Source organism: Xiphophorus hellerii, chromosome 2 (genome assembly GCF_003331165.1).
Source record: "Xiphophorus hellerii strain 12219 chromosome 2, Xiphophorus_hellerii-4.1, whole genome shotgun sequence".
Classification (NCBI taxonomy): domain Eukaryota; kingdom Metazoa; phylum Chordata; class Actinopteri; order Cyprinodontiformes; family Poeciliidae; genus Xiphophorus; species Xiphophorus hellerii.
In genome coordinates, this window is record NC_045673.1 from 8,818,806 (window position 1) to 8,845,652 (window position 26,847).

A 26,847-nucleotide genomic window follows, 5' to 3' on the forward strand; every position below is an offset into this window, starting at 1 on the left:
GACTCTGTCTATTAAAACATAAAGGCACAACCTCTTACAATGTATTAAATGTCACATTAAAGGAAGAGCGAAATACTGAGACTTTTTTTTTTTTTTTTTACATAAAAGCAAACAGCCATAGGCATGCTAACGTCTAGATTTCAGTGGCTGCAAAATGAAAGGAGTCTCACAGCAGTGCTGAACTGCTTTTGCTCTTGAGAGAAAAATCCCTCTAGGAATAAAAAAAGAAAAAAGTCTTTTGTTCAGATCTGGATGGCAATACCTTGTACAGTCTCTTTGTTTGAAGTCCATATGAAAAATGGTTAAATCAAAAAGTAAAGGTTCATTGAACAGAAGAGAAATCAAGATTTCTGTATTTTTCTACAACCCTTAGTGCCTCATTGGTTTTTATTTTTTGACACATTATTTAATCGACTTTTAGATTTTTGCCATAGTAATTTTTCTGTATCGACTCTGGTTGTGCCTCTCATCCACTCACCTGAACATGTGTATGCAAATGGCAATCTGTTGTGGTCCTAGTTACAGTCCAGCTCACATGAAAAACAGCCGTGTGACTCCACGAGATCAAGGAGGGCTTTTTTATGATCCAATCACACCATGAGAGTCCCACTGAGGAAGGTAAGGGCAAGGATGTTATTAGAAGTGTTTCAGAAATTATCTTTGTAGAGCCATTTCAGAAGATTGCAATGAAAATAATGTGACAAACGCCTAGCCGGGAAGTATGCTACACTGCTCGTATACTGCTGGCCCCAGGGGTTTGCGTCGCCACTCATCATCAGACCTCTCCGGGAAATATGACTCATATTCCCGTGGCAGGATTCCATGAAATCAATACGGTGATGTTACTCTGACAGTAGGTATGAACCAATCCATCTCCCACATTAGGGAAATTACATCTAGAGTGGACGTGGGACAAAGCTACAGTATCCAGATCCTCCAAAACAAAGACTTCCTCAATGAATGCTACAACCAATCATGTCCTTGGTGTTTGCATTCCCCCCCGACTCCGAAACAAATCTCCTAATATGATATAGAGACGATTAGTGATAAATACGTTAGAGATCTGACACTACAAGAAAGTGCTACACTCAAACTCCCTTTTGGTCGTTACACAACTAATGGATTACACAAGCTTTTTCTTGTGTCAGGATGTGTTTACCTAGACCTAATTTATAGCTCCGGCATTCCTCTTTTAGTGTCGGGTGAAAATGTGTCTCTTTGTTCACTCAGTGACATGTGGATGGGTGTCTTCGGCTAATGGAGTCTAGTATGAGTGATCTTTGCAGGGGACCCATCAGTGTGATGGTGTTATCGTCTCTTGGGGATTTCGGCGGACACCCAGATTCCCTCTAATCTGACCATTTGTGCTGAGCTGACTTTTACAAATCATCACACTGACGGCTCTCCCTGTGTTCAAAGCGACCAGTGCAATCAATTAACAGTGGCGGGAAAATCTGTTTTCTTTTCATTTTATGCCTACTTTCCAATTCTTTTTCAATCTTTTTTCTTTTACACATAAAACGCACACAAATACCTCAAAGCAAACAATGGATGTGCGATGAAAATATATTCCTTAATTTAGAATTAATGCAACATAATATCATGATACATTTTCCCAATTTCTTCAAATAACACTGATGATTTTCTTTTAAAAGATACAAACATGTTACAAATAAAAAAAGAGTTGACCTGTTGGCCATTATGGTCATATTTCATCAAAAACTATTAATATTAAAGGGTTTAAATTATCAAATTAAGTTACCAATGTGGGGGAGCACAAACAAAATTGTAATTTCCCCCCAACACCCTGAGAAAAAAAAAATATCCAAAAATCGCTAGTAAAAATATCCAGAGAAATGAAGCTTTGCAATAAGGAAACCCAGTAAAGCCTCAAATATTAGAACTTTTACTGAGAACTGTAAACGTTCTAATTTATTTTGTCCCTAAAAAGAAACACTGCAATCTGAAGAAGTGATCGCCTTTAGTCATTACAACATCAGTATCCATCCATCTATTGCCTTCTGCTTATTTCACAATGAGGAAAGACATCCCTTTTTCCAGAAAAAGTTCCAGAGTATTTCCATATTCAAAATTCTTATAAAAAATCTTGGGTCTGAGTTGGGATCTCCTCCCAGTTGGACATCCTCAGTAACCTTCCAGTATATGGCTTCCTGGGAAAATCCTGATCACATGTTTTAAACCACATCAATATGTTCCTATTAATGTGGAGGAGCAATGGTTCTATGGAGCTCCTCGTGTCCACTAATGATCACATGTTAAGGTCAGAACAAAATAAATATAAGTTTTTTTTCTGTTTTTTCTTTTACCATGGTAGAGCAGAGCATCACCCACATTACTGCAGGTAAGATCTCAAGCACTTGCCCCAAGTAACTTAACTAACTTGCAAGTGCTTTTTGTTGTTGTTTACAATTTTAATTTAGATCACTGGAAAATATACAAATCTGAATATAGTCACCATTATCAAGCCTCCAAAGCCAACATCTATCAGGAGGAATATTTGCTCTTTTCTTTTGTGTTTCCAAGATTTTCCCTGCAGTTTCTGATAGTTTAGACAAGCTCTTGATTCATCCTCATTCCAGCAGAGATGTGTGAAAGTCAAGCATCTCTGAACACACAGTGAGACGCGTCTGTAGCCTCAGACGATGAATGCATTATTCATAAGAAAAATCTAACAGACCAGGAGGCCGTCTCGATTTTATGAGGAGTGGACAGACTGAATGCCTGTGGCACAAGTGATTCTCTAATGAAGGGACTCAACAATAACCAGACATTAAATTCATGAACATGGAAAACACTCTGGCCTTAATTCAAGCAGTTCCAGAGAGCTCCTATTTCCAAAAATGGTGAATAGTCAGTTACAATTAAAAGGAACATTATGGATCTTAACTTAAAAAACATTCCTAGTAAAAGAAAAAAACAAAAAACAGCAAACCCTGAAGATCTAAGCACAAACTCCACACATCTGCCTACTGACAGATAGCAAAATCCTACGACCTTCATCCTTTTCTGTCCTCAATTACCTCTAAAATGATAATTTTACAAATGTCTCATTTAGATAACTATTACATGCACCAAGTAAATGAAAAGGGTTTTTATTAATATAATAATTGAAAGCTATTATGTGTAAAACAGCAAAATTACCCAAAAATCTATATTGGCACAATTATTTCTTCAAGAAGTTTCAGTGGCCATAATTAAGTACATTTCTTCCACATTTGTACTGCATTTTGGCATTTCAGGGGAAGCTCTACAGATAAAACTCTATTTTTACCAATTAGAAGGTAAAGGAAGAGTACCTTGTAGCTGATTGCAAAAATTTTACATTATCATCACTGATATGTTAAAAGACATCTTTAAAAATACTCAAAAACTGAACAACAAGCTAATATTCCTCTGAACTCTTGGCCAGCAGATCAGCAGAAGCTTTAGATTTATGCTTACCGAGACATCAGAAACCCCCTCACACACAGAGACAATAACACAGCAGAGACCAGAGCAAGGACATCATCTATCACACCCGCAAATACAACACCCCAGCTAAAACAGACATGAACACACATCACGAAGAGCAATACAATGAAAACAAGCAGACTTTCTAAAGACTTTATTTTATCATTAGCTGTCTTCAGCAGGATACATGAAACTCACTGAGTTTTTTCCAGTAGATAAAATGAGACATCTGCCGAGAACGTTCAGAGACTTCATGTCAGACGACGTCTCGGTTTGTAAAGGTTCATCTCATAAACAGTACCTTAGTCTAAGTGCATGTGTGTACCATCATTATCTCTAGACAGTGTTTAATCATAAACTGCAAACCATTACCTTAGATAAACAAGTCATGAAAAATCAAATTAAATTCCTGAGTGTGTTTGAAGGTGTTTTCTGAGTCGTTACATAAAGAGGATTACTACACAGCAGCTCAGACTCAACCCTGCCTCCCTGCCATAAATTTCAGGTGCCTGTCAGGCAAGCGCAGCAGGAACGTGACACAGTGAGCCTTGCACACCGCCGTCCTCAACAGAGTAATCATGACCACTTTAATAACTATCAGGATGATTTGTACTTGTCACAAGCTCTTTAGATATAATGTCTCATTCTCTGTGCTCATAAACTCTGAAATAAATCTGTTTCTTTCTGCCTAGTACAATAACAGTAATATATCACTGCAGAAATGACCAGTGAGACTAAAATTGATTTTTGTTTCTTTCCCTACAGCGATATTGACTTTGGATTGCAATATAAAGAATACATTAAGTAACAGATTATGCAGAAAAAATAAATAAAATTTTGATGTTTTAACATTCAGCTCTCATATCATATTCCCAAAACAATTGTAAATATCAGAACACTGTTAGAAGACTGAACCTGCCAACTTCATGAGCAAAATAAACGCTTTCCAGTCTGATGATCCTTTTAAAAAATGTGAAATGTTTACAGTCTGTAATGGTAGGAAGGTATGTCTTAAAGAAATAACATTTGACTTGACATTTCTACAACTGAACAGTATAATTGAGATGACATATTATACTGCACAAGTTTTCTTCCCCTCATTTGTCTATGTTTCCGGTACTCAGACTTTTTGCAATCATTTCAAGTGATCTTGAGCAATAAGCTAATGAAAAGACCTTTAGTGTTTCAAAGTTTTATTTAGAACATTGGCTGCTTTTTTCCCCCCTTTTTCTGCCCAGTGCTTGTGCATGAGGAATGGGGCTTTTGTTTGTTAAGCCACTTAAATCTGACCGATTCAAGCATTACCACAGCCCCTAAACTGGAGGGGTAATATTGTTGACTAACAAAACACAATCTTTCAAAACCCCCCACACAATATAGTATAGCTTCAAGTGCAAAAAATATTATTTCAGAACATAAACGGTAATATTTAAGACAAACATTCAATGATGAGCATTTTGTGTTTGGCATCAGTTTGTAACTAAAGGTTTCATGCGAAAAACTAATTGAAAATTCAACATTTAGTGCCTGAAAGAACTTTGTGGTGTATGATAAATGAAGAACATGTTTTAACTTCATAACCTTGTATGTTGATTCTCTCTGTGGGGATGCTTCAAAGAGCTATATGAACAAAGCTATTTATGTAGCTTTGTTCATAGCTGCTCTCCCATTACATCACTGTAATGGGAGACCAGCAGAATGTAGCTTTCAAATAGAGATGGACAGGTCAATGTCCAAGGGTTGCTTCATGTTACATCTATGTTTTTGGATTTTGGTAGATGCAGCAATAGAAAAATTAACACATTTATGAAGGTTTTGAGTATTGTCCCATAATTAAAATGTATCTGATGTGATTGAATCCTTTAAGTTCAGTCACTTGTCCAATGCGAAAAATGAGTCGCTGGTAGGCATTCAGCGGATTGTATTAAACAAGAAAGACTGTGAACCATATATTGTATATGACAGTCAGTCAGTCAGTGGATGGTAGAGGAGCTGCAGCTTTTCAGATCAAGCACAGACGCGGAGTTCCCTGGACACCCCACTCAGATCCGCTGGTCAGAGTGGCATCCTTATTTGGTCATGTGACTAACATAATCACAGCTGGTGTTTTGCCACAATAAAAATCTTTAGTGAATTTACAGATTATAATGTAGTTTATCCCTTACATTTCCCATTTATATCATCAACAACCACTAATAATAACAACATAAACTGAACTTGCCCTGACAAGTTGTTTCCGTTGGCAAAGATTTTGCTCGGTTTCAAGGAGACAAATTCCTCCTCCACCTCTTCATTATTACTTCTGCATGGGTAACCCACCACCTGACTGCTAAGGAATGTGAAAAATGGAAGTGAAAACTGACCCAAATGTGACAGTTTTCAAAAGGAAACGATCACGCTTGTGTCTACTACAGTAACAATCTTAAAAAGCAGGATTTTCTTAAACATAAAAACTATGTATGTTGCAATAACATTTTTTAAAGATATGTTTGACACTTACTTTAATTATCCTGAATATTAACAGCTTCCCGACTTCATTCAGCTTCATTGCAGCTGTCGACAGAGATAAGCAGGTCTTTTATGTCGGCTCAAATGTACGCTTTTCCACCTCAAACAAACACAAAATCCAATTATGCTCTAATTGACTGTAACAGGGCTCATTGATTATGACAGAGGCGGTGGAGCAGACTGAGCAGTAAAAAATATCCACAGTAATTAGCCCTGTGCACCCTGGAGGCCTTTAGGAGCCATGATTTAATATAAAGACAATACTTCTCACAACTGGTCGATCTGAACTGAGTTTGCTGACAAATATATGTTGCTGTATGTGGAGCACAAAGTAAAGAACAAAAAATAGATTGGATATAAATTCAAATAGGTTACACTGCAGATATGACTATGAAGTTCATTCTGCACATAGAAGATTGCTAAAATGTTTTCTCAGAAGAAAACCTAGAGTAAGATAATTGGTAATTTGATTAAATGACTTGCAAAAACAGCTACTTTGAATCAATGTATATTTTTTAAGGAAGTAGTTGGAATAACAGAAATAAAATGAATGGAAAAGAGAAAATTGCTTTAAGAAAAAGTAACTTTTGTCCTTGTTTGACAAAGAACAACTATGGATTCTTTAGGGTATAAAAGCTGAAGAAAGCTGAAAAAGTCACTTATGAGTCAGAAAACCATAAATTTTTTAGGTAAGATTAAACAGTATGAGCTGAGACAACAGGCAGAGCCATTACACTAGCAAATCATGTAACTATTTACACTAATGGAAGCAGAAATATGACATTTAATTGCTATGCAAGTGACAAATGAAGACCAATCAAAAAGCCTCAAAAGAGAAATACAAAAACAAATTACTAAAGGGAGTTCTGAAGACAAGTATTGTAATTGTAAAACTATTGTTTGTTTTAATATCACCATTAACTGCATTATCTATCATGCCTTGAGGGTCAGCAGACTCTTTGTAAATTTTGGAAAACATGCACAAAAGAAACACTTGGAATTAAAAAATTGCTTAAAATTCGACGCTGACATCTGTCAAAAGTTATTCACCGACCACAAATGCCAACTGATCAGCTTGATTGTTGTGTCTCTAGTGATGTAATTAATGCAAACATAGAACAGTGATTCTTCTATGATATTTTTTAAGAACTTTATTCCCCAGCTGTCTTCTTGTTGTGCATTTATTAGCAAACAAGGAAATCCACTGGAGATTACCTTTAAGAAACTAAAACACACAGATTTCACTACAGCATCAGTGAAAACAACTTGAACTTGACCTCATTAGTCACGACTTAATGTTTCACAACATTGTTTTTTTTCTGATTGCACAGAGCAGACCTTTTATGATGCTTTCACCATCACAAGATAGAGACAGAGCAAAGTCCCACCTTTGTGTAGCATGGGGTGTCCAAGGGGGAAAAAAGTTACCCTTGAGATTGCTGTTTATGTAATAACTGGATTGCTGTAAGATGCCTGTGAAGGGGGGGGGGGGGGAAGCCTCTTCAAACTAAGAGCAAACTGGAAAAGACGGACCGAAGGTAAGATCATGATTTAGGACTGAATTTTGTAAAGACTTATGAGCTAATTTGCAGGGTTTATTTTAGACAATTTATAGCGTCAAAGCCTTAATGGTAAAAAAAAAAACAACAAACAAACAAAAGACGTGTACATAATTAATAATAATAATAATGACAAAATCAATTGCTATTAATGTAGATATTAACTTTTCAAGCCTACTTAGCGGTGCACCAGCACACCCACCTGCGATTCTTTCAGGAGGCTGAAAGATTTCCGCCACCGCACATAATGCTTCATAGAATCTGTTCCGGTGTTTAGTCAGCGTTATTTAACCACAATGCTGAAGTTCCAGGATGGTCTCCTGCGCGCAGAGCAAAGGCGCAGGTGACTCGGTTACCTGGCGGCGCTGAAAGTGTCTTTGTTCGGAAGATCAAGCTCCACTTCAAAGGCTTGAAGTTTGTCGTGAGGTTTGTTTGAAGCCGAACCCAACCGGGTCTGTCACGGTAAAAAAAAAAAAGAAAAAAGAAAAAGTGATGCTTTCACAACTGTGGGAAATATGACTGGTCTGCACAGCTGGTTTTGTCTTAAACTGAGAAACACAAAACTGGAATCACGCCAGCTGCTTATATTTTTTAAAACGTCCACGCATTCAGGTGATTGTGTTTTCTAATCAGATATCAGTGTGAAACCCATAGATAATGGTTTGTTTGATTTTTATTACGGAACAAAAACATTACACTTGAATATAAGTGTTTTTTGGCTGTTTTGTAATGGATAAACAGAAATCTTGATTTTGTTTTCTTTTTATATTTATAACATTAAAAAGTAAAACGAACAGGAAAGAGAACCTAAAGAATATGACCAGTTTTATCTAGTTCTCAACTCAAAGATGTCAAAATAGCCACCTGAGTGAGTTATCGTCTGTTTGTTTGGTTTCTTCTGCTCTGTCTACATTTGTTTTGCTGTTAGTAGGACCATTGCTGTCACTTGGGTGCCCTAAGAACAAATGCTTAGTTGTTCCCCCCTCAACAAGACTAACAGAGGAAAATTAAGGCTAACTAAGTTAACAGACTTCAAGTGGAATTGAAGAGGGGAAAAAAGTACTACATTCTATACTTGTTTGATGCAAACCTCTAAAAGGCAAAGGCAAGCAGCTGACTCATGCAGTTATGACAGGTTTTATCTTCTGACAAAGATTAATCAGGAAGATTAATGAGGAGGAGCTCATTAAAACCAGAAAATCCTCAAACTCAACAGAACTTTTTTTTTTACATTAAGATAATATTTCTAGATTAAAATGATTTTTAAAGATAGGACAGATGTAACCAGGCTAAAAATGAGATTATTTCTCATGTCTTTGTTGCTTTTTTCTTATTTATAACTGTGGTTTTTTTTCATTTGCTTAAAGCAGATTAGTATTGCTTCAGTAGGTGAATAACTGTATGTAAAATGATGTTAGTTTTTTTTATGTCTACAACAATAAGATTATGTTGGTGATTCTCCCTCCTAGTCGCTGTGTAGAAAAGGGAATGCACAAGCTGCTGTGAGTTAGCCTGGCCATTATCTTCTTTCCTAATTTCACTTGATTCTAATCTCCCTTCAGTGCTCCATCTGGGCTTTCTCCCATTGAAGTTGATTTCTCCGGTAGAATTTATACTGAGCCAATAAGCGAAAAGAAGGAGAAGTTGTGAACGATGACGTTGATTTTCTGTGCTGCTTTAGGATTGTAGTCTGACTGTAGTTTTAGCAATGGCAGCAGATGAACTGAGACAAGCTGTTCTGTGTTGGCCTGAATTAAACAGCCATCCCGCCACTCCTCTCTTTGCAGAAAAGGTTTGTTGTTCAAAGCGCAGATGGTTTTCCATAAACTGTGTAGCATTGGACTGATACATTACATAAATTCATTCACACACTAATTTCAGACAGAAGTCAACCAAGATATATTTTTTTGCCTGTTTTTAGCTTTTAAAAGAAATTTGATTACATTTCAATTCTTTTTTTAATACATAATTTTGTATTTCAATTTAATATTTTCCTTTTTAAGAAATCAAATATCCTTTTTTTTAAAAAATCCGATCATAAATGTGCATACAAAACATGAACGCATTTGTTTAAACATGCCGGTACTCCATGACATTTGTAAAGCTGCAGACAAATTTCCTTGATTGCTTTGTTAATGCACAGCCTGTCTGTGTTGATGGTTTGCATGTTTACATTGTTAAAAATGGATTATCCAGTCAGTACCTCAATTATGTTCTGTTTTGTCAAGGTTCATGCCCGTTCTTAATATAGCTTGCCTCTTACCAAAAAAAAAAACCTTTTGACTTAACTTCCTAAACCTGATACAAGTAAGTTAAGTGTCTTATTCAATCAAACCACCTCTCTGTGATGTAACTGTTCAAAGCATTCTTTGTTCAGTGACCCCTTTATTTGGTGGGCTGCTTTTGCTTTGGGAGCACATTTGATTTGGTGACTTAGTGTGTTGTGTTCTCATGAGTTTTAGAGGGGACATTTGAATAATGAACAACAATTTCAGACTCAAAGGCAAAAGGAGAACATTGCCTGTCAATGGCATTTACAGTGTGTTAGAAAATACAGACCTTATAAATAGAATTATTCAAATTTGTTGAAAAACATTTGTAAGATTATTGTTTTTGTAAATACAGTATGCTAAATTTGCAGAAAATGGTTGCCTAGAGTAGTGACTCAAAGGAATATAAATAAAGGTTGGTGGCAAAGAATTATTTCATTGATGTATTTTATATGCAGTACATTTATCGCTACTCTTTTTAGATTGCAGTACAAGAAGTTATAAATTAACCTCTGCTGGACCTCTGTGCTCTAGTAATGTGTTGTAATTAAACAACACTTGGAGGCTATCAGTTTTAGTAAAATACAAAGCTGGTTAGATCTAGATATTGCTGAAATATTATGTTTTGTAAGAATGTGCAAATCCAAATTGCATGCATTGGTGACATTTAGATGTGATCATTCACTTACTGCTGATTTATTGTTTATTTGCTATTGTTTGTCTGATAAAAGTGTTGTCTCTGAATCACACTGTAATAATCTATCTCAAGGTTCATTTTGCTACTTTGAAACGTTTTACCACAAATCCCACAAATCTGTTTTGTTAAGTAGGTGTGCAAAGTAAATGTTTGCTCTTTAGCAGTATATATTAAAATAAATTATGCTAAATTTCTCAATTCGGGAAAAAATACAAATTCTGTATAAGATATGACTTTTCTATGTTTCAGACATGGATGTTTTAAAAATGATAATGAAGGGACCCAACTGTTCTGTCTCCAGCAGGGGAGTTTTGGAAAAGATATTGAAGAGGCTGAACCAGTAAATTCTGAACAGCTGAAATGATAACATGACATGATATTAATTCTTTGTGACTATCAGGATGAAGATCAGGAGGTTTTATCAATGTTTGGGCAGTAAAATAGGTGCTTACAACACAGTGACACTCTCACTTTGATAGCCCTCATTCAGATAAGTTAATGATTAATTATTTACATGTTTGCTACACATATGTTAGTTGTATAAATTTAAAAATATGTGTTTGTTTAGATTTGTGCAAAAACATGGAGCAGATGAGTCTTCATTCCTGTGTTCCGTCTCTTAAGTAATAAGATATGCAAGTAGAAATGTTGGCAATGTGGCAGTATAGGATCACTTTAAGAATCCTGCTTGAGGCTTCAACAAAACTTGAGATTAGGGTATAGGTTTACCTTCCAGCAGGACAATGACCCTAAAAATACACACATATGTTAGGTCCAGACCTAAATTCAGTTGGAAATCTGTGGAAAGACTTGAAAACATATAGTTAAAGATGCTCTTCATCTAATCAGAAGTTCAGGGATCCTTCACTCTATAATGACACACAAGTTTGTATTGGTGAATTACATAATGTCAAAATAAAATACCCAGAGGTTTTAGTTGTAATGTTACAAAATCTGAACATGTTTAGGGGTGTACAAACTTTATCATAGCGCTCTGTATTCTGTTCCCTTTATCTGTTTTTATCTGTAAATGACAAAGTACTGAAGTGAATGAGCCCTTCCTTGATTCTTATCCATCTGAGAGGAGAGGGAGAGATATAACCTTTTGGGAAAATGTTCTCTGTCCTGCTAGACCAAACACATTCTGCTGCATAATTCTATGTGGTTTTGTTGGCTCACCTTGATTAGCTTTTCGTAACCTTTCACACATGATTTGTCGTGGTACAGGATAACCCTGTACCACGACAAAAAGGAACAACAGTAGAATTTTCCTGTTATCAGCGTGGAACTCCAATGGCTCTGATAAGACAGACCCATTGCTTCCAGCTACCCACACAGTCAAAGCTGGAGTTTTATTACCATGCACACCCAACCTCTTAAGCCACAAGCAACAGGTCCGGCAGCAGACTTTAAAAAGTAGATGTAATCCCAGTAAGACACGGGTGGCCTTCCAGATTGGCTCCCCAGATCTCCACATATCTCCCTCCTCTCTCACACACTTGCCCCCCTCTCTCACTCTTTTTCTCCAGGCTTGTTGGTGGTAACCCTAAGCTGAAACAGGGCCTTAAAGCAGGGTGGAGGCAGCAGGCAGGAGCTGGAACTTGTCATATTATACTCAGGACCAGAGCGGGACGAAGGGCACCTGAATACAGACTGTGAGAGAGAGTAGCCGACTCTGAGTGAGAGTAGACCAAACACAGGGAACAAGGACGCCGGGGCAGCAGCCGCAGCCGCAGCACAGGCCAACGTAGGACTTGGCATATTCCTCCCCCCCCCCACAGAGGCAGGGGGATCACAGCTTTCCGTCACTAGACACTGTGGACAGTTTTTCAACTTCTTTGTAACAGGATCTGTTTAAAAAAGTGACAGCACAATGGATAAGGATGCGCTCGTGGATTATGAGTATCCGGATCTGGATCCACTGCCATCCAAAATTGAAACAGAGTAAGTATAGCACTTTCTAACTGCAATTCATTTCAGATCTGAATTTTGTCTGTAATTTTGAACATCGTGCTGTTTTTCAAAACAAATTCAACTTAATCTGTCCTCCTGTTTCATGTTGAGTAGTAATTCCCCAATCTTTTGTTCGCAATCGGTGCCGAGATACACCTCTCACTGAGATATAAGGTGACTCATACCAAACTTCTACTGTATCACAGTAGGTGACCCAGATTGGAGTGGTTTTTTTTTTTTTTTGTCATTCTTAAACTATATCATTTTCAACCTTTTAGGTTTGCAAATATTATTGGCTGAATCTTTTTAACAAAAAGGCTTAAAAACTTTAACACATTTTACCCAAAATAGGCATCAATTCAACATTCAGTATTGATTTGAAGTTTAAATAATTTTAATAAAGACAAACCTCTTAAGGGAAGAAAAAGATCTGAGACTACGTCAAAGGTTCAACTTCAAGCAGGAAGAACAACAGTAAACAAACATCCAGACAGACAATGGATTGGTGTACCTTATTAATATATTACAATGGCTGAGTCAAAGTAAAATTTTCAATTGAAAATTCAGCAAAATGTGGAACAATCCATGAGTGATTCTCCATAAAATAATAAGCAGCAGCCCTAAAAAGTTATTAAAGGCCAGAAAATACTATGTTTGATGTTTTTCTGAACGCCCCATGTGAACCTAACATATTTACCTCCCCTGTTGCACAGGAACATGAACATAGGCTTTTCTCGTGTCACACTCATACCAATCTGTTTAAATCCAAATCTCTGCTCTTAGACTTTGACTACCAACTTTCCAGCAACAAATGATCCTGACACTGATGTGAAATGCTTAGTGACGTACAACGAAGGTCAGATCAGGAACTTGGGGCGTAGCCTTCTGTCTTTGGTAACATGAATCATTTGTCTTTTTCTTTAGAACTATCCCCCCATGTGACCCCACTGCAGATGATATGCTCTATCATATATGCATCACTGCGATATCTGTAAGTCTGGCATCTGTTCACTTTTCTCTTACGCAGCATTACACTGACGTGCTCAATGAGGTTATGCAACGTCAGTCATGTTTCACTTCCTGGATTATGGAAGTTACCTCATGCCTGGTCTTATTATCTGTTCATTAGTAAAAGAACAACAAAACAACTCAGTATAGCATGACCCCTTGGGTTGAAGAAATTGCATTAAAAAGCAAACTTTAGACATTTGTATTTCTTGTGGTATTCTGAAGAAACCTTTCTGTCATGTTTTGACTCATGAAAATTGTACATATTAATCTGAGATATTCATTCATGACCACTGATGGTGCAAAACAAATATGCAACAGTTAAGAATAGTACAGTATCCACTATCTTAAATCTTGCTTTAATTTCTCTTTAGATTGCACCTTATAATCTTATGTGGAGATGATACTCAGTGTGTGTTCTCTTTAGAGACAACTGCGATAGACTGCCTCAATTAATAGGCAAAACATTGTTCCCACCTCACTATTTCCTAAATGTGTCACAGGTCACAAAGGTCATTGAACCCCCTCTCAGTAAATGGTCATCCTGACTAATGACACATTGGTCAGACCGCATATATAGGCAACACTAATGAGACTGAGGTTAAGCCTTTTGTTACATGTCACTGCATGGTGCTCTGCAGCTGAAGCTAACCAAGATGTCTGTTCTTTCAGCTTGTCATCATGCTAATTCTAGCCATCCTGGCTAGGCGTAGCAAAAGTCGGTAAGAGACAGAAAGGACTTCCAGGTTTACTCAGGTATCATTTATGTTTTGCTTTACTCAAATGAATGGATTATTGTGATATTCAAGCGGTTTGGTAACATTCTGTTCCACTGGCCTCAAATCCTTCGAAGTAATATAAGCTTTAACATGTAAACAAGTATATTTATATAGGGAAAATCCCTCTTAGAGACCATTTGCTATTGAAGGGTGAAATTTAGCCTTTAAGATCTCTGAAGTGTTTATTGGTTCAGTTGTCACGTCATAAATCAGGAGTAAAAGTGTATGTTTATTTTGCTTTCACTTTTCTTGAAAACATTTTGGGAAACACATTTTAATATGGTTGCCAACTAACCAGGAAACCTGAAAAAGTTGGCAAGTTTGTTTACCTGTGAAGCACTGTTCATATAATTTAATATTCCATCAGTGAACAATTGATGGAACAGTTGGAACAGTATTAGTTGTATTGGTACTAAGAAGCTTAGTTAGAATCAGCTTCATTTGCCAAGTGTGTGCACACAAACAAGAAATTTGACTTTGGTTCCACTTTGCTCTTAATGAAGACAATTAAAAATAAATATATAAGAGGGAAACTGAAAACATTTATTGCCCCTAAAGTTGAAATTGCATGAGGACAAAGTTCTTTAGTTGTAAGTAATAGAAACAGTTAAATTTGCTGACTCCTCCTAGCTGTTCAAGTTGGAATTTTAACTTTAGCATGCGTAATGTTTGTATTTACAAAAGAACATCTGACTCTTAACATTTAACAGAGCACATTATTAAAGTTCAATATTTAATATGAGTGCCATGCAAACAAAACTATGTTAGTCCATTTTTCAAATTGTGTTTCTACACCAATGGCACAAACCATACAGCAATTCCTTGTGAAAATGTTCCTTTATAGAGTTTGAACACATAGGTCTATTCTTAGTGCCTCAAGTTGTGAACATATTACTTTAATGTTTGAGCACATCAGGACTTTAGAAATACATTTTTTGTTTGCATTGCAAACACTGGTTAGCATTTCAACAATTAGAAAATCCAATATCCGAGCTAACATCTGAACATGAGTACCATGTGAATTTCGAGCTGGCTGAATAAGTTCTAATGAGTTCAGATGAGTCCCAAATAAGGATCTGGAAAATCAGCTGAACATGCACCAACATGGGCCCTGCTTCTTATCCATAATTGTCCAGCATCAAACTTTTATAGGCAGTTAACACAGGGCCATTATGTAACCAAATAATCCCATCTGAAAGACATTTTCAACCAATTTTCCATCCATGAGGGCCCCATATGTAAATTGTGCCTGTGTGGTCCATCTTGCAACTATGCCGCATTCCATTTCCACGCCGAGCTAATTTTCCAAGTTACCAGTTGGAGAGAAAAGAAAAAAGAGAAAAAAACAAGGTTTCAATTCCCACTTGGGAAATCCTAGGGCTCGTTGAGCAGACATAAGGTTCTTAAGACATAAGTATGCAATATGACTGCTGTGTGTACAAAAAGTACTAGAAATTGCAGATATCGTCTAACTATGACCAGTTCTGAGGGTTTTCTTCTACTCTAACCAGTGGCACACATAACACTCTATGACTCTATTTGTGAATGTTTCTTTGGTGTTTAAATTCTTTGAGAAATACATCCTTACTGTCCTGTACTGCTACTATACTATTCAACTACAATAATGAATCCCCACTGATTTTCCCACCTATTTTAAATTAGAGAAAATTAATGATAAAGATTCTAGCTTTTAAAATGTATTGACTAACCAGTCTCTCATTCATATTTTGGTCTGGTAACATGCGAGTACCAAACACCTGCTGATTTGCTCTCTCAGTCCAGTCAACTTCCTCGATCATACGCAGCACAAGGGTCTGGCAGTGGCAGTGTTTGGAGTGCTGTTGTGCAAACTCTGGGGGCTGCTCATATCCACCAATCCCCTACCGTTCACCACAGACTCCACAAACAAACGTGAGCTCAACCTCATCTTGTCTACAATGGCTTTATGTATTATTTCCATATTTTGTGATATAAATTTTTCTCAGGAAACGTTGGAAGGGTAACCACTCTTAAATACGTTATAAAACTGGATTATTGTGTCCTTGTTGCATGCCTGTTTTCTTAGACTCTGACATTTTGAAGAGTTTTTTTGTCTGAAATTACAGAAGAAACATCCATAATTTTAAAGAGTCACTGTATTGTGTCTTTATGCCAAACCAAAAAACCGTAAAAGCTTCACAGATCAAAAAAACCTACAACGGCTTAAATAATTAACAGCTGTTAATCCAAATAGATTCTTTAAGATTTATTTAGGCCCAGAACTACCTTTAGTGCAAAGATGAAACAAAATGTCTTCACACCTTTAGATGTTCACACACTGGTGTTGTATTTGCAGAGAACTGGGTGATTCTGGGAGTCTTCTACTACCCCGCTCTATACTACCCTCTCCTGGCATGTGGCACTTTACATAATAAAGTTGGCTACGTACTTGGTAGCCTCTTATCATGGACACACTTTGGTGTTCTGGTGTGGCAAAAAATCGACTGCCCCAAGACACCTCTGGTGAGTAATTTAACTCTTTTGTTTTCTTTGAAAATAACTCAGAAATAGTCTTCATTCTTTGATATCTTTATTTATGTGAGAGGAGGAGAAAGAAGCTGTACATGTGCATTATTTCTGACAGTCAGTCTGTGTGGTGTCTCCATCAGTGTAAAATGGATTATTTCAAAAACAAAGCAGCTCTGTCCTACACTGGAAGCCCACTGAGTACCAAACAGAATTGGTCTGCAGTGTGACACAATAAGAAAAGATGAAGACTGAGCTACCCTGAAAGATTAACAGACCTTTACTCTGAGGCTTTGAATGTTGCACAAAGCCAGATTTTGTCCAAAGATTTTAAGACTTTTTGTGCACTAAATAATGTTCTGTCCAAACGATTAGCTGCACTGTCCTCTGGTCTAAACCAAGACTGTTTTGTTGGTATTAATCACTTTAGAGTGTGTGAGTTAAAGAAAAAAACATGTTGAATTGATTCTTTTGTGATAGTCTGCTTCTGTGAAGCTTTGTGAGGTGTTGAGCATCTTTACTGACCAAAACAGCAGGACTCATTTTTAATTATTTTTCATTTCATTTAATCCAAAATGAAAGAAAAATGACAATTGAATAGTTAAAAATGGCTAAATCCCATCTCAACACAAGACATGTCTATCTTCTTATGTGCCATGCTAAGATGTTTTCTAAATGTGTTACTATAAAGATCCACAACCACAAGAGATCTAAAGTGTTTTTTTTTTATTCCTCTGCAGATTCACAAGCACTACTCCTTGTTTTCCAGCCTGCCTCAGATAGCTTGCTTAGCATTCCTCAGTTTCCAGTATCCCCTGCTTCTATTCAAGGGCTTCAAGGGTGCAGAAAGGACCAATGCCACAGAGGTGAGCTTTCACCAGGGAGCATCTTAGACCTGGTTCAGGATGGTTGCAATTATTCAACTTATTCTTACTACCCAAAATTAGCTCCATGTTCTTTTCAAATAATTTTTTACAAAATGCACGTCTGCTCTAAATCTGTGCACGTGAGGAGGGTTTAAGTACTGCCTGTTAAACAAGAAGCTTACTGTGCTCATTCAGTCAAGGCTTAATAAAAATATCGGCCCCTCACAGTACACCAGTCGCATAATCATTTTAAGCAGTTTGACGTAATTGGTTTACAATATGCTCTTGATCAGATTATGAAAAGGTTTCCTGGTTTTTTTGTTGAAGGGGAAACACAAAGCTTTTTTTCTTCCATGCTAATCTTGGAAGAAAGATTAGCATCACCAAACAGAGTTTGGTGAGGCGATTGCCTGGATTTTGTATCACCTCCATCCCACCTCTGCTGAATTCTTGCACAGAAATGAACCTCATTGACCTTATCAGGAAGAGATTTATTTTTCATAACGTTCGCAAATGACAAAATCAAAATTTCTAAATGTTTCAGGACTTTATAGATGTGAGCAAAGTAGTTGTATTGAGGTTTTTTAAATCTTTTCCTTGAAGCTTTATTTAATAAAAATAAATGACATAACAACAATAGAATGTTAGACTGACTTGAAGTCTGGAAATCTTTGCCTTTCACTATAGCTGTAGTGAAATTGCCTGATAGAAAAGTACATTAGACTCATTATGAATGTGGAACTTATTCACACTGTTCTTCTTTGTTGCTATAAGCAAGGAATCAGTGTTTTTCTATCGATATGCAGTGTGAATTAAAGTTAAGTCAGATTGCAATTCCATTCACACTCGGTTTAAATAGATTTTTTTTAATTTTTAAAGCGTATTAAAGCACAAAATAAATGTCCAAACAAGATTTGGCTTGAGCTTAGCTGACACCATATATCCATGTAGATTTAATTTCCCTTATGTCACTAAAAACTAAGAAACCTGTACTAAAGGTTTGGAAATGTTTTCCAAACAAAGTCTTGTTTTGCTGTTCTTGAATTGATGAAGCATACAGTTTGTATTTCATTTGATTAAGTGTCATGTTCATGGTGTACTTGGCTAATGGCGCACTTATCTCCATGAGGCATTCATCACTTAGACTGTTGTGAATATGGTTCCTTTACCACAAAATGGATCTCATGAACATATCTTCTACTTAGCTCAGCTCAGTGGATATGGAGGCTTTTTCTGTTTCTAACCTAACTAGCTGTGGGGAGTATTTTTGTCTCAAAACCCCCCAATTGTGCAGGGTTTTGGTCTCCAAACTATAAATGTAAATGGTAATAGTTTGATGAGCTTAAATTTTAAATGCCACATTTAGAATGAAGCGTTTTTCTGTTTTATTAACAGCCATAAAGTAAAGTCAGGGTTGAATATTCACAAACATTATGAATACGCAGCTTGTGACTTCATTGCTTTTTCCGATATAAAGCATGTTGCCATTTTCTGTTCCTTCAGGATCTTAGTAGCAGCTATTATAGAGACTATGTGAAGACAAGTTCTTTATGAGAAGACAGTCCAGCAAAGTCAGGTAAGAATAATATACACTCCATTGTAGTATTTAGTGCAGTTCAAGTGCGTAACTATTTGCTTTCCACCTTTAGCACATCAAGCACAGACAAACCAAAACTCCCACAGAGAGTGACTGATGCTGTGAGATCTTATATTTACACACCAGAGGAAGGTAAGAATGTGTTCATGTGAGCTGATTATGTACAAATGTTAAAATATTTTTCACTTTTTTTCTGAACAACAATATTTTATTTTCAAGCAGCTTTCCGTTTCCCATTGAAGTTGGCAATATCTTGTGTTGTATCTTTCATAACTCTGTATCAGGTAACTACCTTTCTTCTATACATATATTTAGCAGTATATTCAGTTGTATATCCCCTATCAATATGTTCCATTTAACACAAAATAAACCAACACTGTTGACTGTATCAATATCATTTACCGAGATATTTACATACACTGTATATAAATAAATACCCCTCGGACATTAAATCAAACTTTCCATGTTTCAGGCAAAAATTTTTCCTTTTGCTGAAAGCCAGAATTATTGCAGATTTCTATTTTCACATTACTTTTTTAAATCTTTTAGTTTGCTTGCAGAGAAATGACCAAATGAATTCTGTTTTTTTTTTCTCTCCATCAGATGGGACTTGTATTGATCTCTGCTGTGGTGCCAACAATGCAGAAAGCCCGGTTTGGCGTCGATGAAGATATTGCGAATGTTTTAGCTGGCTTCCAGATTATCCTGTCTCCAGACAGAAAGGAAGTTGTCAGAATCGTTGTTTACTACATGTGGTGTGTGGAAGGTGAGTGAATTAACAGCCTCAGCAGATATCTTTATTTTTTATTTTATTAACTTGATGTGACAATGTTTTGAACTTGCCACATGCTGATGTCCCTGCAGTGTGCTACATCTCTGCGATGACTCTGTCTTGTCTGGTCAACTTGGTGCTGCTCATGCGCTCGATGGTTTTGCATCGGTAAGTCAGAAAACATAACTGAATAATTGATTCCTTTTCCCTATTTTTGTTCCCCAGTCAGTGTCCAAAAAGTTGCTTTCCCGTTCCATTGTGCTTCATCATGATAATTTGAAGGTTATTATAACAAAATAGAGAGGTAATCATCCACAGAGAAGAGCAGTCAGTTTTCTGTTTGCTGCTGTTTAAGTTGAAAACAACAGTTTAGATGGAAAATTTAAATAATGCATGATTAACCAAAATGGACATCATATTAAATGAAATGGCTTCATAGGTGAGGCATAGTCTTGCATTTTCAGTAATATTTTACCTATGCAATATGAGTTTTATATTAAGCATGGTCTTGAATGTGTTTTCTTCTAGGTCCAATCTAAAGGGGCTGTACAGAGGAGATATTTATAATGTCTACAACTGCCAGCGAAGCATTAGGGCATCCAGGCCAGCACTGGTCTGCTGGATGGGCTACACCAGCTTCACAGCAGCTCACATCTGTATCGGTACTAAAATTACCTATCCAATCAGAATTAGGCTTGTAGAAATGTAAGTCTGAGTCTGAAATATTTTATGTTTCTTATACAGGTATGATCATCCAGACCTTGGTGTTCTTCCTCTGCCTTATGGTCGCTGTCTTCCTCATAATCATACCCATTTTGCACAGGCAGAATCTGATTCTCTTTCAGATCGTATTGAGCATGTGGTGAGCAACATTGCACTGCTTACATTTTATACTCACAGTGGTCCTTTTACATGTTTTTAACATTTCTGTCATATGAGATACTCGTTTTATATTTAATTTTTAGCAATGCATATAAAGATTTCAGTACATATTAAAGCAATCTCTCTCTTTCTCTCTCTCGTTTTTATTTTGACACCCAGAAACCATTTTCATTTTACAATATCTTCCATGTGCAATTCATAGGAATAATTTGGCTTGGCCACATTTCCTGTCTGCTACAAGTAAGTTTTGTGTGTCCTGTCTGAAAACAGAAAATGTCTGACTGTCAAATTTGGCTTTCCAGGCCTTTCTGGTTGATGATTCTCCTAGCTGTGGTGCTTCAACACATCACTGCCAGGTTTTGCTTCATCAAAAAAACAGCAGGAACTCGAGACCTAACCAACAGGTAATTCTCTTTACTCATCATTTGTCTGTCTCCCTGTTTAACAGCTGCATGGCCTTTTGCACGTTTGACGCGCTCTGACCTATCTTACAGGGGTAATCTGTTCCTGCTGACATATCTGCTGTTTCCCGTCAATGTTTTGATTGGAGTGTTGCTTGCTATCTGGCGCATGATCATCACAGCCCTGTTCAATATCGTTCACATGGGACGCATGGATATTGGTCTTCTTAACCGCAACGTGGAAGCATTTGACCCAGGTGAGCCAGATATATTCTGCATGGTGTACAGAGGCATTGACAGTCCTGGGACTGTCAGTTTATAAAGATGTATATTTTATGTAAATGGATGCAGGATTTAGAAGTATAAATCATGATCAAGTGTCGCAACAAAACATTTCTGAGGCCGAGAGGGAGTGGCAAGATACGTTTTTTTATCTTTTAAAGAATTAACACAACAAGAAGATCTCAACGCTTGTCCACCATTATTAAGAGGAGAATTTGGAGTCTAACATTCTATGCATAGCTTTCCACCATGGCCCTCTTGATTCTTCTTTGCAGAATATGTCTGGCTTGATTGATGCTGAACTCCTTCTCCACGTAAAATCTCCAGTTATCCCCCAATGCATGAGCAAAGCAGAGTTTCCTTTGTGTGCCTCAGCTCTGTTGCGCAACAAGGGATGTGTTTACACTGCAGAGTTAAATATTCAGTTTGAGTTCTGTTCTTGACTCATGCATGTGCATGATGATAAATTATTCCTTTGGTCCTGCAGGTCGCTTCTTTTTGTTCAAATCATTTCAGGCACTTTGCGTTTCACAAAGTGCATCGGTCTTTGAGTATTGGATGCATTTTGCAATGGCTGTCATTTCCGTAAAAGTGCATGAATATGAGTGGATTTTAGAATAAATGCATGCATAATTATTATTTGTATTTATACCCATTACATCTGGGTTGAGAGACAGCATGTGCTGGAGTGTGCAACACTAAAATTAAATGTGCAAGCAAGCCATAAGCACGCACAAATAGCCTTCAGAATTTAAATGATTGTGTTTACATATCAGAGTGTAGCTCCAGCATGCTTGTACGCTTGTAAATGCATTATTTTTCTCACATAGGTTTCAAACATGGCCTTTTAACCAACGAGAAAGAGCTTCTGTTATCCCACTTAGAGGCTAGAAATTAGCATCCTATCCATTTTAATATTCTCTCAGCTCTCTGCAGTTTGCATCATATCTGTATTCTGTGCAATGTGCAGACTAATTGGACACCAATCTCTGAAATGGGCTCAGATTTAAGACATCTGTTGTCAGGAAAAGCAGGTGCTGGGAAAAAAAAAGAGGAAAGTGTGATTGTGCAGCCATTATGTGTGATTGCCTCAAAGCCAACATGAGGTGTGGCCTTGGCTTTTTATTGCTTTTGCCCTGTCAGAGTAATACCCCCCTCTCTCTTTCCTGTGTCTGTCTGCAGCCTACCGCTGCTATGCTCATTATCTGAAGATTGAGGTGAGCCAGTCCCACCCTGTGATGAAGGCCTTCTGCGGGATACTGCTGCAGTCCTTGGACCAGGAGAGCAAAGCTGCACAGAAATCACGGGATGCTGAAGAGGGTCTGTAGCACCAAGTTAAATTCACATCAACAACAATTCCTTCATAAGGCATTGTAGCTTTATCTGTTGAATTTTGCACAATACGCTTGATGTTTTATGGCCTAACTTGAGGCCATAAAACCTCAAGTTAGGTACACTTTCAAGATTCACATTTCGGAGACAAAAAAGGTCATTTAAAGTTTCAGAAAATAATTTTATCTATCTGCCTCTCTACCAACATGATAGTTTATGGAAATATTTTCTGTGCTGTCTTTGTACCACTAAGGTTTCTATTGTGCAGTTCAAGCACATCCCACTCTCTCTTTTGACTTGAGAGAAGCTGTACTACAGTCCTCTTCGTGTGCTATCTTTTTGGTATACGCTCACTACTTTTGATTCCACTTTTTAATCTTTGGCCAAACTAGACAAATGATGCAAAGTGAGAACACAAACCATTCATCACACATGAATTTGTATACTTTGATCTGGCTGCTCCTTATATTTGTCCAGCAAAACCCCATGCTAGTTCTGAGTTTTTTTCATGTCTGACCCAATAGCACCAGGGGAAGAGGCACCACAAGAGGTTAATCTACTAAACTAAATGAGAATTTGGATAATGTCAGAGATACATCAAGTTATAGACAGCCAATAGGAAATATGGATTCTATTAGACAAGAGGGAGAGCAAACCTTTTAAACTATTATTGCAGATACAGACAATGAATAGATATTTTGCTAATTTTGACACAGATATAAAAAGTTTTTATAGCAAAAAGCATCAAGCTAATAAAAACCTTCATGTTTTGGAAATTACTACCTCCATCAGTGAAGAATAATTGATTTGTGGTGGATGCATCTAAAGGGGCATTTCAATGGGCCTTGCAGTTAAGCAGTTCTTTTATGTGAAAAGTCAGATCTGAGATATTCTGTATGCTACTTGTTTCCAGTTTATTTTATTCAGTTTATTCAATTAGAGCTTGGGAAGGAACTTGAGATGCATGAGCTTGACAGCAGAATATGGTGCATTTAACTGCGCTGTCACTGATTGTACTGATAAACTACACTTCTGATTGTGGTGATAAACTAATAGTGCTATTGATGAGACGGATACTAAATAACCTTAATGATCCTGAGGAAACAGATGTGTCTTTCAAACCATGAAGTTGCTGCTAGCATTTTAATTGGTGGATTTTACACCAGAAAATAACTCACACTATTAAAGATGAACGCCAGCCTTATATTGGCATTGAAAGCGAGACAGCAAGATATTTAATTTTATTTGAAATCGAGACATGGTAGCACATAATCAGATCTCAAAGCTGCCTTGCACGCACGCTCAAGATGGGAGATTCGCAGTTCTGATTTAATTTGCCTGGAACAAATTGAGTCTCACTGAGGAATAATTTACAGCTCTGCTGCTGGTCTCAATCAAATCTGCCATAAATAAATCAGCGTCCCTCGTTGCTCTGGTGAGCTTCCATCACCTGAAAGACAATATCATCACTGCTAAAACTGTTATTTTTCCTCATTCAGACGAAACCAATTTTATACTTTTAATTACTCACAGCAAGTAGGGCTGTTTGGAGGCTCTGCTGCTGAACTATAATCATAGCTACAAATGGGTGGTGAGTGACAGTCACCCACGCAGATAGTCAGAGAGAAGCAGGGAGAACTCATCAGGACTCATCAGCTGCTGAGGAATGTAGGTCCAGTTGAATCTAATTACAGACATGCTGTGGACATGTTGCTTGTTTGTATCCAGAAAACAATGCATATATCAGGGATAATCTATTGTATTGTAGAGATTACATCTTCAGCAGCTGATTAAACAGATGAGCTACACTAATTGCCTGCTACATATTCATGCTGCCCGAGGGACTCTAGCTTTCAGCCAGTATGCTCCCACAACGCTTAGAGGATTAAAAAAAATGATTGCTTTCTATTATTACTCTTTCCATTGTATCTTTCGAGCCCTTGGTGGCCCTTACAAGAGGACCTCATTTCAGCTTTGACTCTAAAAGATAATTTTTTGTGTGTATCAGTGTCTTGTTGGGACAATCATATTGTCTGTCTCCCCTCAGGGATCCAGCTGGTGCAGCAGGAGAAAAAGCTGCACAAAGTCTCCAGCGCCAAGCGGGCTAGGATGCACTGGCAACTTCTGTACACTCTGGTTAACAACCCCTCCCTGGTGGGCACCAGAAAGCACTTCCAGCTTCAGACGGCAGACAACTTTCTAAACGGAAGCCTCAACCGGACCAGCAAGCAGGGCAGCAAAAAGGAAGCGATACCCAAGGAGGTGGAGGCAGCAGCAGCCAGCAATTGAACCAGTGCTTAACCCTCATAATGTTTTGGCTTCAGAAGCTGCAATAATTTATGAGATTTCTCCAAACCTGCAATAGATGTCTGCAACTCGTATTATACAGTGTCTTGCATAAGAATTCCTGTCCCTGGAATTGCTTCAGGTTTTACACATTTCAACCACAAACCTCTGAGGATTTTATTGGGGTTTATGTGACAGCACATAACATAAAGTAATGAATATTTCTGAAATGCAATGAATAAGACGCATGGTCTTATTTATCTCAAAGCTAAAACCTTTAACATTTGACATCCATTTGTAGTCAGCCCATTTAAGTCTGGTATCCCTAAATAAAATGCAGTACAATGAGTCACCTTCAGAGGTCACACAATTATTCCAATTTTATGTAATTAACTTTCAGTATAAATACAATTGTGGGAAAGTTAAAATCAGAGTTAGGTCATAAAGCGATATATCAAGCTTTGAACATCTCATATACCACTTTTAAGCCCATCTTCTCTAAATGAAAGACCACTGTATTTCTGGAGGAGCTGCAGAGAGCAAGAGCTCAGCTGGTAGATGTTGTTGTTCAGGACAACTACAGTAATGCAGTGCACTTTACAAAATCTGGCCTTTGTAAAAGAATCATGCCCTACAGTCCATGAGGAGGACAAATGTAGAAGAAGGTGCTCTGGACAAACAAGACAATATTAGAACTCTTCAGCCTGCAAGTAAAATAGTGTATAATGTGTGGTTGTAAACTCCACATCATCCTGAACAAAAACTCCTCACAGTAACACACCATGGTGAGGATAGTTTCCTTCAGTAGGAACACTTAAGCAGGCCAGATCTGACTATAAGTTGGAATGAACTAAATACAGGATTGTCCTGGAACAAAAGACTTGAGACTGGGACATAGCTCCACCTCTCCCTTCATCAGAAGAACATCAATAAACTTACAGCAAGTGCTGCAGAGGTATGGTTCAGAAACGTGAGCTAAAGTGGTCCAAGTCCAGACCAAAATCCATGAATTATCCATTTCTAAGATTATTCATAGCTTCGCACTGATCTATCACTAAAATCCCCAAAGAGGCAAGATGTTCATAGACTATAAATAGTGCCTTGTTTTGAAATATTTATCAAGTCTGTGAAGGATTGTAAGGCCTGTTTTGATAATTTGACTGGAGCATTTTTGCTCAGTCTGATGCGATAGCTTGCCTGACTCTGATTTTTCCTACAAATGCTTTTTCCTACAAATGCATTAAATATAATTTGCAACAAGTGAATGTCCTCACCTTGGGTTAGACCTTAGCTGCACCAGAGTTTAAAACCTCTAAAATAATCATGCTTTCTTTTGTGAAATGCAGAACTTATAAATGTTTAGTTCCCCACACTGAACACGGGACAACAGTCCAATGAACCATCTTTCAACAGAAGGTATTTATATAGAGATAAAGAGAATATTGACAGAACTATTTATAAATAAACAAATGTAAGTGTTTTTCTTTTTTAATTATTATTAATCTGTGGAATAGGAGCTACCATAGAAATCGTGTGTTGTCCCATTTAGTCCAAAACCACTTGCTGCTAAAAGACCTTTCTATTGTTGTCACAGCTCTATTGTGGTTTCCCCTGTCTAGACATGCTTCACTTTTCTGATTAATGTGAAAATAAAACTTAAACAAGTCATTTGAATTTAT

The 26,847-nt window shown here is 37.3% G+C and overlaps 1 protein-coding gene across 1 annotated transcript; it reads left to right on the forward strand.

Annotated features, from left to right (window-relative positions):
• The first annotated feature begins 7,403 nt into the window (after nucleotides 1-7,403).
• stra6 (signaling receptor and transporter of retinol STRA6) lies at nucleotides 7,404-26,846 on the forward strand. The gene is given in 20 exon segments (XM_032585196.1): nucleotides 7,404-7,517; nucleotides 12,035-12,449; nucleotides 13,383-13,449; nucleotides 14,139-14,180; nucleotides 14,182-14,222; nucleotides 16,023-16,156; nucleotides 16,581-16,747; nucleotides 17,491-17,616; nucleotides 19,120-19,158; nucleotides 19,161-19,192; nucleotides 19,266-19,345; nucleotides 19,433-19,497; nucleotides 19,817-19,979; nucleotides 20,078-20,153; nucleotides 20,514-20,647; nucleotides 20,730-20,847; nucleotides 21,170-21,271; nucleotides 21,362-21,525; nucleotides 22,733-22,870; nucleotides 24,930-26,846. Coding segments are annotated over 19 exon segments (2,001 nt in total). The 5' UTR covers nucleotides 7,404-7,517; nucleotides 12,035-12,378; the 3' UTR covers nucleotides 25,172-26,846.
• The last annotated feature ends 1 nt before the right edge of the window (nucleotide 26,847 follows it).